The sequence below is a fragment of the Carassius carassius genome, chromosome 5, assembly GCF_963082965.1.
Source record: "Carassius carassius chromosome 5, fCarCar2.1, whole genome shotgun sequence".
Taxonomy (NCBI): domain Eukaryota; kingdom Metazoa; phylum Chordata; class Actinopteri; order Cypriniformes; family Cyprinidae; genus Carassius; species Carassius carassius.
The window spans coordinates 630,629-650,628 of NC_081759.1; the positions used below are offsets into that span (position 1 = coordinate 630,629).

At 38.9% G+C, this 20,000-nt stretch overlaps 2 protein-coding genes across 4 annotated transcripts in view; one reads left to right on the plus strand and one right to left on the minus strand.

Annotated features, from left to right (window-relative positions):
* Nucleotides 1-15,082, minus strand: part of mbd2 (methyl-CpG binding domain protein 2) — a 31,308-nt gene extending 16,226 nt beyond the window's left edge. Inside the window, exons 1-2 of the mRNA XM_059549328.1 lie at nucleotides 14,686-15,082; nucleotides 5,300-5,459 (exon numbers count right to left, since the gene is read on the minus strand). Coding sequence (XP_059405311.1) covers nucleotides 5,300-5,459; nucleotides 14,686-14,801 — 276 coding nt within the window. The 5' untranslated portion in view covers nucleotides 14,802-15,082. The remainder of the gene's footprint in view (nucleotides 1-5,299; nucleotides 5,460-14,685) is intronic.
* A 2,370-nt stretch (nucleotides 15,083-17,452) lies between these two features.
* The window catches only part of rnf185 (ring finger protein 185), a 3,922-nt gene continuing 1,374 nt past the window's right edge, over nucleotides 17,453-20,000 (plus strand). For 2 of the 3 annotated variants that reach the window (XM_059549318.1, XM_059549320.1), the window contains exons 1-5: nucleotides 17,453-17,583; nucleotides 18,445-18,646; nucleotides 18,733-18,751; nucleotides 18,836-18,948; nucleotides 19,620-19,674. In XM_059549318.1, the coding sequence (XP_059405301.1) occupies nucleotides 18,480-18,646; nucleotides 18,733-18,751; nucleotides 18,836-18,948; nucleotides 19,620-19,674 (354 nt within the window). In that variant the 5' untranslated portion in view covers nucleotides 17,453-17,583; nucleotides 18,445-18,479. The remainder of the gene's footprint in view (nucleotides 17,584-18,444; nucleotides 18,647-18,732; nucleotides 18,752-18,835; nucleotides 18,949-19,619; nucleotides 19,675-20,000) is intronic. The other variant, XM_059549319.1, reaches the window with a different exon arrangement.

Genomic DNA, 20,000 nt, shown 5'->3' on the forward strand with positions numbered 1-20,000 from the left:
CGCACAGAGCAGTTTCGTTTTGAGTGAAAACTGGGCGGAGTAGCTGGGAGGTTTTAAAAAAGTGCTAAGGGAACTATACAAATTAATATATGAATGAGTTAATTATATGACTGTAGCTCTGAAGGTTATATTTTGTTTTCATCTTCACTCCATGTGATACCTAAAGAAATGTGTTCTTAATCACAATACCGCTTTGTCCATGGAGTTTACATGAAACAACTGTAATTCAGCTTTTCCATAAGCGCCACCTGCTGTCAGCGAGTGGATTTACAGAAACTTACATTTACATTCAGACTGTTTGAAGCTTCTGTCTGGCTAAAAACGGCCTGCCCTGCTGTAAAGTTTGACCTGTTGATAAAAAACAAGCTTATGTGGATTCTACACATTTAAATAATTCAGAAAAATTATCTAGAATTATTTCTGTAGCAGATAAAATACATGTAATTATTTATTAATTACCATTATTACCAGGGTGCGATTTGCCGGTGGGGGAAGCGTGGGATTTCCCCCTTTCTGGTCAATGTATCCCTGCCTCTGCTTAATTATTTTTATCCCCAGTGGGGAAACATTTATCCCCCCTCAAAGTGATCAGTGCTACTACACTAGTGGCGAGACACTAGTCTCTCTTTCCCAGCGCGAGCCTCTCTCTCTGCATCTTCTGTGTTCAGCGAAAACAGAGAGGAGCACCACTTTCAGGTAAAAAAAATATATATATATATATTCTGTTGCTTCTAACTCTATTTTACAAGCAAGTATACCCGACATCAGTCACAGCACAACCACTGAGAGTGAGATGTGTGCAGTGTTTTGAGAGAGTGAGATGTGTGTGTGTTGTTTTGAGAGAGTGAGATGTGTGTGTGTTGTTTTGAGATAGTGAGATGTGTGCAGTGTTTTGAGAGAGTGAGATGTGTGCAGTGTTTTGAGAGAGTGAGATGTGTGTGTTGTTTTGAGAGAGTGAGATGTGTGTGTGTTGTTTTGAGAGAGTGAGATGTGTGCAGTGTTTTGAGAGAGTGAGATGTGTGTGTTGTTTTGAGAGAGTGAGATGTGTGCAGTGTTTTGAGAGAGTGAGATGTGTGTGTTGTTTTAAGAGAGTGAGATTTGTGTGTTGTTTTGAGAGAGTGAGATGTGTGTGTTGTTTTGAGAGAGTGAGATGTGTGTGTGTTGTTTTGAGAGAGTGAGATGTGTGTGTTGTTTTGAGAGAGTGAGATGTGTGTGTTGTTTTGAGAGAGTGAGATGTGTGTGTTGTTTTGAGAGAGTGAGATGTGTGTGTGTTGTTTTGAGAGAGTGAGATGTGTGTGTTGTTTTGAGAGAGTGAGATGTGTGTGTTGTTTTGAGAGAGTGAGATGTGTGTGTGTTGTTTTGAGAGAGTGAGATGTGTATGTTGTTTTGAGAGAGTGAGATGTGTGTGTTGTTTTGAGAGAGTGAGATGTGTGTGTGTTGTTTTGAGAGAGTGAGATGTGTGTGTTGTTTTGAGAGAGTGAGATGTGTGTGTGTTGTTTTGAGAGAGTGAGATGTGTGTGTGTTGTTTTGAGAGAGTGAGATGTGTGTGTGTTGTTTTGAGAGAGTGAGATGTGTGTGTGTTGTTTTGAGAGAGTGAGATGTGTGTGTGTTGTTTTGAGAGAGTGAGATGTGTGTGTGTTGTTTTGAGAGAGTGAGATGTGTGTGTGTTGTTTTGAGAGAGTGAGATGTGTGTGTGTTGTTTTGAGAGAGTGAGATGTGCGTGTTGTTTTGAGAGAGTGAGATGTGCGTGTTGTTTTGAGAGAGTGAGATGTGTGTGTGTTGTTTTGAGAGAGTGAGATGTGTGTGTGTTGTTTTGAGAGAGTGAGATGTGTGTGTGTTGTTTTGAGAGAGTGAGATGTGTATGTTGTTTTGAGAGAGTGAGATGTGTGTGTGTTGTTTTAAGAGAGTGAGATGTGTGCAGTGTTTTGAGAGAGTGAGATGTGTATGTTGTTTTGAGAGAGTGAGATGTATGGTGTTGTTTTAAGAGAGTGAGATGTGTGCAGTGTTTTGAGAGAGTGAGATGTGTATGTTGTTTTGAGAGAGTGAGATGTGTGTGTGTTGTTTTGAGAGAGTGAGATGTGCGTGTTGTTTTGAGAGAGTGAGATGTGTGCAGTGTTTTGAGAGTGAGATGTGTATGTTGTTTTGAGAGAGTGAGATGTGTGTGTTGTTTTGAGAGAGTGAGATGTGTGCAGTGTTTTGAGAGAGTGAGATGTGTGTGTTGTTTTGAGAGAGTGAGATGTGTGTGTGTTGTTTTGAGAGAGTGAGATGTGTGTGTTGTTTTAAGAGAGTGAGATGTGTGTGTGTGTTGTTTTGAGAGAGTGAGATGTGTGTGTGTTGTTTTGAGAGAGTGAGATGTGTGTGTGTTGTTTTGAGAGAGTGAGATGTGTGTGTGTTGTTTTAAGAGAGTGAGATGTGTGTGTGTTGTTTTGAGAGTGAGATGTGTGTGTGTTGTTTTGAGAGAGTGAGATGTGTGTGTGTTGTTTTGAGAGAGTGAGATGTGCGTGTTGTTTTGAGAGAGTGAGATGTGCGTGTTGTTTTGAGAGAGTGAGATGTGTGTGTTGTTTTGAGAGAGTGAGATGTGTGCAGTGTTTTGAGAGAGTGAGATGTGTGTGTGTTGTTTTGAGAGAGTGAGATGTGCGTGTTGTTTTGAGAGAGTGAGATGTGTGTGTGTTGTTTTGAGAGAGTGAGATGTGTGCAATGTTTTGAGAGAGTGAGATGTGTATGTTGTTTTGAGAGAGTGAGATGTGTGCAGTGTTTTGAGAGAGTGAGATGTGTGCAGTGTTTTGAGAGTGAGATGTGTATGTTGTTTTGAGAGAGTGAGATGTGTGTGTTGTTTTGAGAGAGTGAGATGTGTGTGTTGTTTTGAGAGAGTGAGATGTGTGCAGTGTTTTGAGAGAGTGAGATGTGTGTGTTGTTTTGAGAGAGTGAGATGTGTGTGTGTTGTTTTGAGAGAGTGAGATGTGTGTGTTGTTTTGAGAGAGTGAGATGTGTGTGTCGTTTTAAGAGAGTGAGATGTGTGTGTGTTGTTTTGAGAGAGTGAGATGTGTGTGTGTTGTTTTGAGAGAGTGAGATGTGTGTGTGTTGTTTTGAGAGAGTGAGATGTGTGTGTGTTGTTTTAAGAGAGTGAGATGTGTGTGTGTTGTTTTGAGAGAGTGAGATGTGTGTGTGTTGTTTTGAGAGAGTGAGATGTGTGTGTGTTGTTTTGAGAGAGTGAGATGCGTGCAGTGTTTTGAGAGAGTGAGATGTGTGTGTGTTGTTTTGAGAGAGTGAGATGTGTGTGTGTTGTTTTGAGAGAGTGAGATGTGCGTGTTGTTTTGAGAGAGTGAGATGTGTGTGTTGTTTTGAGAGAGTGAGATGTGTGTGTTGTTTTGAGAGAGTGAGATGTGTGTGTGTTGTTTTGAGAGAGTGAGATGTGTGTGTGTTGTTTTGAGAGAGTGAGATGTGCGTGTTGTTTTGAGAGAGTGAGATGTGCGTGTTGTTTTGAGAGAGTGAGATGTGCGTGTTGTTTTGAGAGAGTGAGATGTGCGTGTTGTTTTGAGAGAGTGAGATGTGCGTGTTGTTTTGAGAGAGTGAGATGTGTGCAGTGTTTTGAGAGAGTGAGATGTGTGTGTGTTGTTTTGAGAGAGTGAGATGTGTGTGTGTTGTTTTGAGAGAGTGAGATGTGTGTGTTGTTTTGAGAGAGTGAGATGTGCGTGTTGTTTTGAGAGAGTGAGATGTGCGTGTGTTGTTTTGAGAGAGTGAGATGTGCGTGTTGTTTTGAGAGAGTGAGATGTGCGTGTGTTGTTTTGAGAGAGTGAGATGTGTGTGTGTTGTTTTGAGAGAGTGAGATGTGCGTGTTGTTTTGAGAGAGTGAGATGTGCGTGTGTTGTTTTGAGAGAGTGAGATGTGTGTGTGTTGTTTTGAGAGAGTGAGATGTGCGTGTGTTGTTTTGAGAGAGTGAGATGTGCGTGTGTTGTTTTGAGAGAGTGAGATGTGTGTGTGTTGTTTTGAGAGAGTGAGATGTGTGTGTGTTGTTTTGAGAGAGTGAGATGTGCGTGTTGTTTTGAGAGAGTGAGATGTGCGTGTTGTTTTGAGAGAGTGAGATGTGCATGTTGTTTTGAGAGAGTGAGATGTGTGCAGTGTTTTGAGAGAGTGAGATGTGTGTGTGTTGTTTTGAGAGAGTGAGATGTGTGTGTGTTGTTTTGAGAGAGTGAGATGTGTGTGTGTTGTTTTGAGAGAGTGAGATGTGCGTGTTGTTTTGAGAGAGTGAGATGTGTGTGTGTTGTTTTGAGAGAGTGAGATGTGCGTGTTGTTTTGAGAGAGTGAGATGTGCGTGTTGTTTTGAGAGAGTGAGATGTGCATGTTGTTTTGAGAGAGTGAGATGTGTGCAGTGTTTTGAGAGAGTGAGATGTGTGTGTGTTGTTTTGAGAGAGTGAGATGTGTGTGTGTTGTTTTGAGAGAGTGAGATGTGTGTGTGTTGTTTTGAGAGAGTGAGATGTGCGTGTTGTTTTGAGAGAGTGAGATGTGCGTGTTGTTTTGAGAGAGTGAGATGTGCGTGTGTTGTTTTGAGAGAGTGAGATGTGCGTGTTGTTTTGAGAGAGTGAGATGTGCGTGTTGTTTTGAGAGAGTGAGATGTGCGTGTGTTGTTTTGAGAGAGTGAGATGTGCGTGTTGTTTTGAGAGAGTGAGATGTGCGTGTGTTGTTTTGAGAGAGTGAGATGTGCGTGTGTTGTTTTGAGAGAGTGAGATGTGCGTGTTGTTTTGAGAGAGTGAGATGTGCATGTTGTTTTGAGAGAGTGAGATGTGTGTGTTGTTTTGAGAGAGTGAGATGTGCGTGTGTTGTTTTGAGAGAGTGAGATGTGTGTGTGTTGTTTTGAGAGAGTGAGATGTGTGTGTTGTTTTGAGAGAGTGAGATGTGCGTGTTGTTTTGAGAGAGTGAGATGTGCGTGTGTTGTTTTGAGAGAGTGAGATGTGTGTGTGTTGTTTTGAGAGAGTGAGATGTGTGTGTTGTTTTGAGAGAGTGAGATGTGCGTGTTGTTTTGAGAGAGTGAGATGTGCGTGTGTTGTTTTGAGAGAGTGAGATGTGCGTGTTGTTTTGAGAGAGTGAGATGTGCGTGTGTTGTTTTGAGAGAGTGAGATGTGCGTGTGTTGTTTTGAGAGAGTGAGATGTGCGTGTTGTTTTGAGAGAGTGAGATGTGCATGTTGTTTTGAGAGAGTGAGATGTGTGCAGTGTTTTGAGAGAGTGAGATGTGCGTGTTGTTTTGAGAGAGTGAGATGTGTGCAGTGTTTTAAGAGAGAGAGATGTGTGTGTTGTTTAATACCTTGCTCAGGCTGAGGTTGTCGCTGCGCAGTCTCTGCTTGTTCTTCTGCATCTTGCTGGGCATCATTTTGCCCGTGCGGAAGTCAAAACATCCCAGATCCACCGAGTTCCCAAGATAGCGGGATAGCTGCGGTTTACTGCGGAACTTCTTTCCTGTGGGACTGGAGCAAAAACCATCAGCACACCGAATGACTCAGCCTAGTTTATTCTAAAAGCTTGTCTGACTCAGACTGCACATGTTCATAGTGGTGAGTTCTGCCTGAACAGAACCAAGTCTCTTCTGTTCACCAAGGCTGCATTTATTTGATCAAAAATACAGTGAATATCTGTTAAAGAGTAATTTATTTCTGTGATGCTCCGCTGTATTTTCAGCATCATTCCTCCAGTCTTCAGTGTCACATGATCTTCAGAAATCATGAAAATATGATGATTTACTGCTCAAGAAACATCTCTGATTATTATCAATGTTGAACACAGTTGTGCTGCTCAGAATAGAAAGTTCAGAAGAACAGCATTTATTACTGTAACATTATAAACTGTAACTTTTGATCAATTTAATGCATCCTTGAAGAATAAAATAATTTCTTTAAATAAAATAATTCCCATCGACTGTAAACTTTTGGTAGTGAAACTATTAAAAGGTGTATGTTTTGGTTGTTGTAACACCTGCGCAGATTCACACGCAGAAATTAGAACACACAGATCCACTTTTCACATGAAATCAAAACTGGCTGTAGGCTACATCATCTTAATACAGGTTTCGGATCTTCCTGATTCTTCTGTTTGCATTATTGTGAACATAAAAAACAAAACAGGCGCCAGCTGACGTCATCAATCCCTTTAATTATTTCAAACCACGTTCAAATAGAAACCCAATCGATTCATGTTATCAGAAAGTTAAGTCCCATCCTGCGGTTTCTCTCAGAAAGCAGACATATTATTGAGGTGGAGTGTGTTGTGAATGTGGTTTCTTGTTGATTTGAGTGTTTTCCAGCCTGAAACTAAAGTGCTACTCTGCTCAGATAAAGCTCTATTCCGCAGGAGTGCTGACCCTTGGACTGACCACAGCAACCAGACTTCAGCAGGACTAGTTAACCCGCAGTGACCGCTGTACGGCTGACACGTACACACCAGCTATTTTCATGGCAAACACATAGGAGAAAGTGAAATAATCATAATTCAACTTTCAATTTATTTTTCGTTATAGCACATTTCACAATAAATATTGTTGCAGCTTTACAGAAAAATGCATATTTCAATCAGTGTTTTCTTAGTACGATTAAGATACTATTATAATTTGATTTTAAATATTTTGGATTTGTTTTTATTTGTGTATTATCTGCATTTCCTGTTGGGTGTTTTTTGTGGTTTAATGTGACTATATAGTTTTTATAGTTTTAGTTATTACAAGTTTTAGTTATTAAGTACATCAAGTTAAACTTAATAGAAATTGAGAAATGTTGTTTTGGAAACTAGCTGAAATTAAAAAAAAAATTTAATTTTTTATAATTTATTATATTTCTGTTAGTTAGTTAGTCAGCTATAATAAACCTGGAATCAATGTAACAATTAGTACATATTCTGTATTCTATAACAATAAACTTCACTAAATTCTAATTATTAATAAAATTAAAACAATATTTTCCTACAAACATATATATTATCCTATAACATAAAAATATTAATTATATTAATTCTTTTAGTTTAATATTCCCACACTGTAAAAATAAAAATAGGTTTGTTTGTTTGTTAGTTTTTAGTTGTTAAATATTGTTTAAAAAACTTTTTTTTTTTAAACATTCTGGAGCACATTATACAAGGAAATACTCTTTCAGCCTGTCTACTATAACATTTTAAGTTTAGCTTAATGTGTTAGTTGCTGTTTCATTGAGAACTGTATAAAAGGCATTTTCTAGAGCAAGTCTTGTAGAAACATCCACTGTTGAAATTTCTGAATTAAATAAGTTTAAAACATTAGAGGAAAACTGAAGTAATAAATGTAAAAAAAAAAAAAAAAAAAAAAGTATTTAACTGAATCACTACAACACTTTCATCTCCAGTGTTCCTCTTCAGGTTCCGTCTGTAACGTCTACAAAACAACAAGTGTGTTTTTGGCAGAGTCGTCTCCAAACTCACAATCCAAACCCTGCCGTGTGGAAACCTGCCAAAATTCTCCTTATGACCTTTGAACCCTCACGTAAATAAACCTGTATTCAGCAGCTCGGCTTTGGATCGTCAGTGTGAACCTGCCTACGCGACACACACACACACACACTCACGCACAATATAACACACACACACACACACATGTTTGTTTTTGTGTAAAGTGTGTTCATCCCATAGGTGTAATGGTTTTTATACTGTACAAACTGTATATTCTATGGCCCTACACCAACCCTACACCTAACCCTAACCCTCACAGGAAACTTTGTGCATTTCTACTTTCTCAAAAAAAAAACTCATTCTGTATGATTTAAAAGCGTTTTGAAAAATGGGGACATGGGTTATGTCCTCATAAGTCACCCTCTCCTTGTAATACCTGTGTCATACCCATGTCATTATACAGAGTTGTGTCCTGATATGTCCCACACACACACACACACACACACACACACACACACACAGGCGCATGCATTCTGGACTGATGTGCAAATCTGTGGTAATGCTCTGGTTTACTCCTTCTCACCATGAGGAGGACAAGAACATGAGGAAACACTCTGCCACAGGCGGCACAGACAAAAATACACTTTATGGTGCTGTAGTTACAGTAATAAGTGCATAAAACAGTAAAGATGATGGCGAGATGATTATCAGTCTGCAGCGCTGCTGGAGGAACATCACGCACTGCAGATGCACAGAACCTACACTAATTCACACACTCCACACAAACAAGCAGAATCAGAACGTGTGTGTGCTTTTTGTAAATCTTCAGATATCACAAAAACAACTAAAAAAATAAAAATAAAGCGACCCCAGTTATTGCATTAAATTTGCAGGCGTTTTTCCCCCAAAATAACTTGCAAAGGATGTTTTTCTCAAAACATGGCCTCTATGCAATATTATTAGCAGATGTGGCCAAACTGCAGAAGGAAAACCACTATAAGAGAAACAAATATTCTACAGAATTAAAAGGCAGGAAATGTAACTTGTTATTATGATTAAAATAAAACAATACAAATATTTTAAATATTCTTAAAAAGTTGGATTCATTTTTAATTATGCTTCATGTTTAATTACACTCATTTGTGGCATTTAATATGAACATGACATCTGTTTCCAATAAGCGTTGACATTTCATGAATGTAAATGGTTTGTTAATGCATGTAAATGTGGTAATAGAAGCTCACTGAGAATTACAATATTAAAAAGCAGGAATCCAAGCAGGACATATGAGCCATCACACTCATATTCGTCAGTTGCAAGGCTGCAAAACCGTGAGCGTAGCAGAAGTGCAGCTAGTGAACACTGACAGCGGTGCGGTGAGAAGTTACAGAAAATGAGTCCACTGCAGAGATGGACGAGCCACAAACACTGCATGAGTCAGACTCAGAGATGAGTCAAAACCGAGAAAACACACACACACACACACACACACACACACACTCACTAAAACACACTCAAACACACACACACTCACTTGCACACACACAGATACACTCGAACACACACACACTCACTCGCACACACTAGAACACACACACAAATTCGCATACACACACACATTTGATTACACATAAGAACACTCACAAACACTCACTCGGACGCACACACACACACACTCGCACACACACATTTGCACACACACTCGAACACCCACACACACTCACTCGCAGACACACTTGGGCAGGGCCTATCTGGCTTTAACACGCAGTAAGACAGTGTGCAAACCACAGGCTCTAAAAGTTTCTGAAAGCTGATATGAGCCAAAGCCGAGACACAGAGACACCAGACGCTCCAGAAGGGTGTTCCCACTCCATGTTACACAGACAGAGAAACAGATAGACAGAGAGACAGATGGACAGACAGGCAAAGAGACAGACAGACGGACGGACAGACGTATGGACAGATAAACGGACAGACGTATGGACAGACAGACATACAGACTGAGAGACAGGCAGACAGACAGAAAGACGTATGGACAGACAGACATACAGACTGAGAGACAGACAGACTGACAGACAGAAAGACAGACAGACATACAGACTGAGAGACAGGCAGACAGACAGAAAGACGTATGGACAGACAGACATACAGACTGAGAGACAGACAGACAGAAAGACAGACAGACGTATGGACAGACAGACATACAGACTGAGAGACAGACAGACAGACAGACGGACAGACAGACAGAAGTATGGATAGACAGACATACAGACTGAGAGACAGACGGAGAGACAGAAAGACAGACAGACGTATGGACAGACAGACATACAGACTGAGAGACAGACAGACAGACATACAGACAGACAGACATACAGACTGAAAGACAGACAGAAAGACAGACAGACAGACGGACAGACATACAGACTGAGAGACAGACAGACAGACGTATGGACAGACAGACAGATGGAGAGACAAACAGACAGAAAAAGAGACAGAAAGACAGATAGACAGACAGAGAGACATACAGATGGATGGACAGACAGACAGGCAGCCAGACATATAGACCGATGGACAGAGAGACAGACAGAAAGAGACAGAGACAGACGGACAAATGGACAGACAGACAGAGACAGACGGAGAGACAGAGAGAGCGACAGACGGGATGAGTGCATGGTCGATTGCAAGCCTAACAATACATTTAATTACCTGTTCACCTAAACCACACACAACTGAACGAATCAAAGTCACGACAGAGAGCAAATAAGAGAAGAAACCGACTGCGATTCTAGTTCACCCAACCGGTTACCAACACATTCAACCAGCTATTCGTTCTCATTCTGATCCCATCCTTGAAGACAAAGTTCACCCAAACATGGTCACTCTGTCATCATTTACTTCCTCTCATGACGTTCAAAGCTGCATGACTTTCTGTGGAATTGAGCTCAGATGATATTCATCAGAACCACGCTCTCCGTCACCATTCACTCTTATTACATGGAAAAACACAAGCATTTAGAATGAATATAGCTGAAACTAACACCTTGCTTTTTTGGCTGAATTATTCCTTTAACAACTCTGTAATAAAAAAAATATTTGGTACTAAACATCCATCATTCACTGCATTTCATAATCAATAATCACTATTACATAATTTATTATTAAAACTGACAAATGATTTTATTAATAATTTATTATAAATTATTTCAGTTATTTTTTGTGTATAGTTTAAAACACCATTTGCGGTGCAAAAATTATGTTTTTGACAAGGTAAGACGAAAGATCAATAATAAATAAAAATAATAATAAAAAAAAGAAAATTGTTCGCATTATTTCATCAGTAATCATAAATAAATAATCAATGACAAATACAAATTTTGCCATAATTTTTTAGAAACTTTTAATACAAATAATCACTGTGAAATTATTTATCTTTTACAGTTATTATGTGTGTCCAGTTTAAAGTGTTAACACACCTGTGTGTAAACAAAAACATTCTTATATAAGAAGAGATATATAAAGATTTTATAAATTATACATTTACAAATTATCAAATTTCTATATAATTTTTAGATGATAAACAAAAATGGTAAGCATTAATTTTTATTTAATTTTTACAATGAAGACTACAGAAATTACCTTGAATAAAAATGTACATTTCATTACTTTAACTTCTGTAGTATTTCTTACATGAATTAAAACTTACTTAACCTGAAAAACTTAGTTTCATAGCTATCTTTATTTAATGTATTAAGAAAAATTGACTTGTTTTAATTAGCTACCATTGACCTTTAACGTGTAGTGAAGAAATGTAAATATAAATTAAATATATATCTGGTTTGGAAATGACCATTTTACTCCTAGTTTTAATGTACTGACACTGTGTTGTTAAAACTCTCTGCTGTACTTGTACAAGCTTGATGGTGTATTTAAGCGTTGCTTAACTCATTTAACATCATTTGTTTAGTAGATTGAGCCACACAAGAGGAAATGCTCAGAGGATTTTCCTACAGTTTTCCATCCACATTAACAGTGAAGCGCTTCGGCCGCCGTTCTGCTTCACACTAGAAGAATGAAGCTCTCGAACGCATGCAGCTGCTCCAGCGTTTATTGGGAATGAGTCAATAACAGCTCACAGTTTGCAGCACTAACAGGAAGTCGTCTGTTGGCTTGTTGCCTGTTTGCGCTCGAGTGAGAAACAATGAAACTAATGAAGCTCCATCAGTGACACATCATCAAGAGAGACGTCAGCGGAGAAATATGACCATCTTTAATCTACCTAATCCATAATAACACTTCCTCCAGTGAAAAAGTGTTCTGGTCTGAATCAGGAGAGAAATCTGCACAGATCAAGCAGCATTTAAACAAATCTGTGAGAGACAACAGCAGATGCACTTTTTCACTGGAGGAAGTGTTATTATGATTATAGACTCTGTGTGTTTGAGTTAAAATCATCTTAATGCTGGATTTGTTCCATATTTTGTCTTCTCCAGATGATAACTGAGTGCTGTGGATTATTGTGATATTAACTCTCATTCTGGCGGCACCCATTCACTGCAGAGCATCCATCGAGATCTATATGCACTTAAATGGAATGGAACAGGAAGTGATGTCACTTAGACATCCTGAGATGAGTCCATCACTCGAGGACTGCAGATATATTCTGATGGCAGATCAGTTTACAGGCCTTCCACTGCCATGATGGCACCTTACACACACACACACACACACACACACACCCTTCCCCCATGGTGTGTGAACAAACGCAGCAGCTTCATGGCGCTTGACTCACTGCAACACTGAAAACACACATGAATCTCTCCAGACGGACTGAAGAAGAGGGTTTGACTCGAGTCGCAGGCGTCGTGTGTGTGATGAAGTCTGAGTATTAATCAGACACCGACAGTAATCTGAGCACAAGAGTCTCATCACATCACACACACACTCTTACTGCCCTTGATTTAGTGTCTGACTAATGTAGAGAATCAAAACCCTGTAACGACTGAGCGAACGCTGATATACAGGTCATCCTGGGATACAATTCAATCAGGACTGTATCTGCTCGAAATTAATTCATTCTGCTTTTATATGAGCTAAACACTGCATTTAATTATTTTAAATATTAAAATATGCTATACAGGTTAAGAGAATATTAATATAAAAAACGAAAACATTTATTTTTAATTAAACAATCTTTTATGTTTTTACAAACAATCAGGGTCTTTTCTGCACCTGCATTTTATAAAGCAAGTTTTTGCATGCGTTTTGCAAAAGAAAATGTATAATTAAATTTTTGCATGCACTTTGCATGCATTAGAAATTGCAGTTGCAGTTTTCAGCTGGAAAAAAGAGGTATGGTGTATATTACTAATATATTACTATTACTACAGTACATATTGTCACATGAGCTCACTGTGCTTATTTCAGTGAGGAGTGTCCAGTTATCATGTCAAACGTATAAAACAAAATAGATGAAAAACACACTCCAGCCATCTGAGATGATTCACTTGAGGATTTTGAGAAGTGAAACTCAGTATGGCTTTAAAATATCATCAGCCAGTCAGCCTTTTGATTATCAGCAGAGCGTCAGCTAAAACTAGCTAGAAACCGCCCGCTTAGACGTAAAGAAGGACAGAAAAAACGGAATACTTTTTGCTCAAAACCACTCATTTAATCCAGCAGGTCCACTGGAGAAGATGTGGCTTTCCAGGGAAACAGACGATGCTCTGACTGAAGCCCATCAACAGATCTCAAGCACAGAACACACATCAAACAGACAGAGACGGTCCATCAGAGACGGAGACCAGCTCAAAACCACATTAATATCAGGCTCCTCAATGACTCACAACTCAAAGCAAAACTGCTTGATGGGTTTGAAACAAACACAAGGAGGATCTGACACTTGTGTGATATCTGCTGGACACACGAGCAGTTGGTGGAGCTCTGATGAAGTCTTACTGAATCATTCATGTATCGAGGTCACGGCCACAGCGTGTTCAAACAGGAACAACACTCGGCCTTCTCTTCTCATGGAGAAATAAGCACTAGATTTATCTGCTCATATCTGCCCCATCAGAGGTTTTCACTGGAAAACAAACGGTATATGATTTAGTCTACTTTTAGCATCACTCCAATACTGTTATAGTGTTTTATCATCACGGTCTTGAATATGTTTTTATTTTTATATCTTCCATTTTTTCATAAGTTTTTGTAGTTGTTGTTTTAAATGTGGTTAAAAAATCTAATTTTAAAATGATAGGTAAAAATTGTTAGCCTGAATGCACTGTAAGTCGCTTTGGATAAAAGTGTCTGCTAAATGCATAAATTTAATTAAATTTAATTTTAATTTAAATGTCTATAGCTTCTAAATTTAGTACATCAAGTTGAAGCAAGAAATTTTACCTAGTTTAAGTTTTTATATAGTTAATTTTTAATATGTTTATAAGCTTTCATATGAATATATTGTTTTATTTTTTATTTTAGTTAACATTTATTTTATTTAAAATAAGTTTTTGTGGTTTTAGTTTAAATCTAACCCTGCTAAGATTTGCTTTGAACAAAAAAAAATCAGTCAGAAATCACAACGAAATTGCAAGCAACGCATTAAAAAAATAATTTTGATATATAAAGTAAAACGCCAATAATCTTTTTTATTTACAGTTTTAAAAAGTTCTGTTTTGAAGTGTATCCACTCATGTGTCAAAAAAACTTCTGTTTCGATTTATATAGTAAAAATTCTGAGAAATAAAGTAAAATACATGCACATTTTGTAATTGAGTTGTTTTCTATGAATAGAAGAAAAGAGAAACACCAATTTCAGTCACAAGTTTTGTCATTAAATTTGTTGTTTTGGTTCCAAAACGCATCTGTCTTAATCATGCCACCCTATTCTCACATCTTACAGAAAAACACACATCGGCTACATCACTGAACTTACATCAATAATGAAACATATTTATGTAAGTGATTGTTTACTTATAAAGTATTAACAATAATAGCTCCAAATGTGTGTGGATTCTGGGTGTATTTATTCATAAATAATGAGCATTAACTGTTTAAAGTATTTAAAGCTGAGGACTCAACAGGTGAAGCTCAGAGAAAACGCTCAAGTTCATCACACACACGCACGCGCGCGCGCGCTCCCGCGTGACAACACGGCGCAGGAGTTACAGTGTATCTCTCGGCGAGTTCAGCTCTTCTTCCGGACACAATGTAACGCTTTAACAGATCCTCAGCGCGCACACACTTCAAACAAACACAAGAACTCACAGAAAGAGCCAGCCTCACCTGTAATAATACACATCACTCTTCCCAGCACTCAGCCCGGACTTCCGGATCACTTCTTCCTTCTTCCAGCCGGGTGGAAGCGCCGGACAGTCCGTCCTCTTCCTCTCCATGATCATTGACTGATCGATCAGCTCGATCAGAAGTGTTAATATCCGAGACCTGAGACGCGGACGCGCGGGTGACGCTCGCTCACGGGCAGCTGCGGGAGGAGTTAGTGAGCTGAGCTGCTGAGTTATCAAGAAGAGGACTAGTTCTCGGCTTAAAGTGCCGCCGTTAAACGCGTCGCTCCCTCGAGCTCGTCGGCGATCAGAATCTGCGTGTGATCCGTGCGTAACGCAGCTGTGACGCGTTGAAATTTCAGCACTTCCCACACAAGTGACCCAGCGCCTGGCAACCACAGGCCCCGCCCCCGTGACAAACAGCCGCAGGCCACGCCCCTACTGTAATCCTGCTCACACTACTGAACATGACATCTGTGGTCATGCAGTGAAAACATGACACAAACTCATTTGTGACCCACAAAACCAGACATCAGAGTCAGTTTTTTTTAAATGGAGATTATATCATCTGAAAGCTGAATAAATGATCTCTCCTGTGATGTGTGGTTTGTTCGGAGGACAATATTTGTCTGAGATACAACTATTTGAAAATCTGGAATCTGAGGGAGCAAAAAAATCTAAATATTGAGAAAATCATCTTTAAAGTTGTTCAGATGAAGTTCTTAGCAATGCATATTACTAATCAAACATTAAGTTTTGATATATTTACGGTAGATTTACTAAATATCTTCATGAACATGATCTTTACTTAATATCCTAATGATTTTTGACATAAAAGAAAAATTTATAATTGTGACATAAAATGTATTTTTGGCTATTTCTACAAATATACGTCTGTGACACTGATGACTGCTTCTGTGCTGCAGGGAGACAAATTAATCAAAGTTTGTACAGTCTGAAATGATAACAGTGTGATCTAATGTTGAGAATGACGTTCAGAAACTATTGCAGCACTTGGCTGGTGTGAAACATGATTGAGAAAAGCTGTAGATCCTCTAAAATCACTTAAACAACAGTTGATTAAAAACACAGGTCAAAAAAATTATGGAAGTTTGTTCTGAGAATACTATTTTAAGAGTGAAAAAAGGCAATGAATCACATCCTTTCCCAGCAGAATCATGTTTGTGACATAGCTTTGGGATGATGAGAGAGAAAGGAATGTCTGAACTTCATCCCATTAGAAAATATATAGTGAAGACTTGAAGTTTGTGTTCTTGAAAAAGTGTTCTGGTCTGAATCAGGAGAGAAATCTGCACAGATCAAGCAGCGTTTAAACAGCTCTAAACAAATATGTGAGAGACAACAGGAGATGCACTTTTTCACTGGAGGAAGTGTTATTATGATTATAGACTCTATGTGTTTGAGTTAAAAACATCTTAATGCTGGATTTGATTCATCTTTTGTCTTCTCCAGATGTTTACTGATGGACTGGAGTGCTGTGGATTATTGTGATGTTTTTATCAGACTCTCATTCTGACGGCACCCATTCACTGCAGAGCATCCATTGATGAGACACTGATGCAATGCTACATTTCTACAAACCTGATGAAGACACAAACTCATCCTGATCTCACTGAACTGATGGTGAGCACATTTACAGTACATTTTCATTTTTAGGTGATTTTTTCCTTTAATTCTTTCTCGCCGTTCTTACATGTGTAGCTTGTTTTCTACTGCAAATGAAGCATGTTTGGCTAGATCCACAATAACAACAAGAAGAGGAAAATGAGGTGGATGTTGATTCCCAGGTGTGTTCATTGAGACCCCTGTGACAAACACACATACACACACACACACAGACTTCAACACAAGCGCATGCACGTACACACACACACACACACACACACACAGAGGCACAGATGGAGACACACACACACACACACACACACACAAAGACACAGACACACACACACACACACACACACATACATACACTAACAAATACATAGACACACACACACACACACACAGAGGCACAGATGGAGACACACACACACACACACACAAAGACACAGACACACACACAGACACACACACACACACACACACACGTACACACACAAAGACAAAGACATAGACACACACACTCACTCACTCTCTCTCACACACACGTTTGTTTTTGTGTAAAGTGTGTTCATCCCATAGGCATAATGGTTTTTATACTGTACAAACTGTATATTCTATGGCCCTACACCAACCCTACACCTAACCCTAACCCTCACAGGAAACTTTGTGCATTTTTACTTTCTCAAAAAAACTCATTCTGTATGATTTATAAGTGTTTTGAAAAATGGGGACATGGGTTATGTCCTCATAAGTCACCCTCTCCTTGTGATACCTGTGTCATACCCATGTCATTATACAGAGTTGAGTCCTGATATGATACAAAAACAAGACACACACACACACACACACACACCCCCCCACACACACACACACACACACATTGAAACGCTTAAATAAAATGTCTTACGCAGTAACCAACCACATAGACAGCAATTGGCCGATCTGGAGCAGCGTTGAGAAAAGTAACAGTGATCAAGTGATAGTCTGGGTAAATAATAAATTGCCCCTAAGATAACACTGAACTGATTGTTGAATCATATATATATATATTTGAATATAAAAAATTCAAAAATTGTGTACCTTGTGTATCAATAACAGAAAATAGTCGGGACGCTTCATTTCGGTAGGAGTAACGTCATTGGTCTAACGCACATGACGTCAGTGGGCTTTAACTTCCGGGTGGAGTAATGTTGACGCAATCCGCTGTAAGCTAATGAGAGAAGCGCAGCTCTTTTAATTCTCTCTCCTCAGACGCTTTGATGAGACAGAGCAGGTAATACTTTTAATTCTACAGTATTAGAAAGATATTCGCGTAATTGGTTGACTGATAGCTGCGTTGTTTCTGCATTAGATAATCGAGCTAATCAGCTAATGAGCTAACACCGTCAGCAGATTCTGAAGCACTGCGCGCTTTGTGTTGTTTGTTTGTTTGTTTGTTTGTGTTGTGTGTGTGTGTGTGTGTGTGTGTGTGTGTGTGTGTGTGTGTGTGTGTGTGTGTGTGTGTGTGTGTGTGTGTGTGTGTGTTCATGGTCATGTATGCTGTCTGCATGTGAGCGTAAAATGTTTATGAGAACATTATATCTATGTCTGTTATAAGCAGTATACAATTTAACTATAATAACAAATATAAAATCGACTGATAAGTCTAAACTGAGATTATCAGTCAAATGAATGCTGAAATACAATTCTCGATTTAGTTAAGCTCGGTTTACTAAAATAACTAAAACTGAAGCAAATGAATTAAAACTATATAAACATAAATTTTAAATCTATATATTGTCATGTATGCTGCCTGTATATTATAGGACATAATTATCTATAACTAATATTTTCGTCTCTGTGTGTGTATTTATCAAGGCTTTTATAGTTAAAACTCAAATTTGAAAGATATTTCGTTGAATATACTGCTCTGAATCTCTGTGTGTGTGTGTGTGTGTGTGCGTGTGTGGATGTCTCTATATGTGTGTGTGTGTGTGTGTGTGTGTGGATGTCTCTATATGTGTCTGTGTCAGTGAGTGTCTGTGTGTGTGTGTGTGTGTGTGGGGATGTCTCTATATGTGTGTGTGTGTGTGTCAGTGAGTGTGTGTGTGTGTGTGTGTGTGTTTAACGCCTGAGCTCTGCTGTGTTTCTGGAGGTTTAGTGTGCTGAGTTCATCGAGGTGAATGCAGAATGGCCAGCGCAGCGGCCGGCGAGAGCTCCGCTTCATCAGCAGTGAATGGACAGACAGCGGGAGAGAACGGCGGCGGCGGCGGAGCTCAAGACAGCACGTTTGAGTGCAACATCTGTCTGGACACATCCAAAGATGCCGTCATCAGTCTGTGCGGACATCTCTTCTGGTGAGACCCTGCTGAGTGATGCACTGCACACTCTCAGGAATCTGATCGGGTAATAACTGCTCTGTTCTCTCTCCTCTCTCTCCTAGCTGGCCTTGTTTGCATCAGGTGAGTGTTCAGGAAGCCCTGATGGTCATGTGACGTGACCGTTGTGTGAGTCTCCTGACCGTGTATCTGTGTGTGTGTTTGCAGTGGCTGGAAACCAGGCCGAACAGACAGGTGTGTCCTGTTTGTAAGGCCGGCATCAGTCGGGATAAAGTGATCCCGCTCTACGGCAGAGGCAGCACCGGCCAACAGGACCCCAGGTACAGCTCTGAGCCTCATCACATCATATAAACTACTAGAAATCATCAGCAGGGCAAAGTAGACTTCGTTTCCATCAAGCTCCAAATCAAACAAGACCAACCCATTTGAACATTCATGTGAGAGATGTATCTCACTTAATTTCCTTAACCAGAGTTATTATAGTTAACTAATACTGAAACCGTAACCAGAATTAAAATCATTAAAAAAATGAAATGAATGCTTACGGAAGCAACATATAAAAAACCAAGGAAACCGTTCTCAATTTAATTTAGTTTGACTTGATGTGCTCAAATAAAAAATAAAAGAACAAAATCTTTCAGTAAAATGAAAACAAAAACAAGCATGATTCTAAATACTAATAAACACTATAACAGTTTCTCGATACTAATATAAAACTAAATTAATTAATTTCATAATCGATGAACGGAGGCACTTTTACTGATCTGAATAATGACTCTTTTGTCTTCTTTAGTGCTGAAGTTGAATTTGTTACATAATTGATTAATTTTAGAACATTAACAGTTATTTTCCTGTTGATTACTGCTTTGAATCAATCCGTGTTGTATTATAAAGTGTTATAGAAATGAATGTGATTTGACTCGTGATATATATTCACACCATTGAATGAAATACAAAACATAAAGTGATCTATTTTCCTTGGTGATTTCAGAGAGAGGACTCCTCCACGACCACAAGGACAGCGGCCAGAACCAGAGAACCGTGGCGTGAGTGACATGTTCTCTTACAAAATAAACTAGCTGCACTTTGACAATTATTGTCATTGTTACTAAATACAAGCAGGTTTATAAGCATTTACATTTTTTTAATCTGTAAATAAAACCGATTATTGGAGGATGTTTTACTAGAAAATGCTATTTCAGTCTTTCTACGTCAAAATTGCTTGTAAACTTGCCGTTTCTTTGTAATGTTTTGTGAAATTTACGCAATGTTAAGTTTCTACGTGTATAAAAAAAAAAAGAAAACTAAAATACGATGACCATTCAGTTTTTGAAATGTATATACCATCCAAGCTGATAAAAGCGTTTGCAAT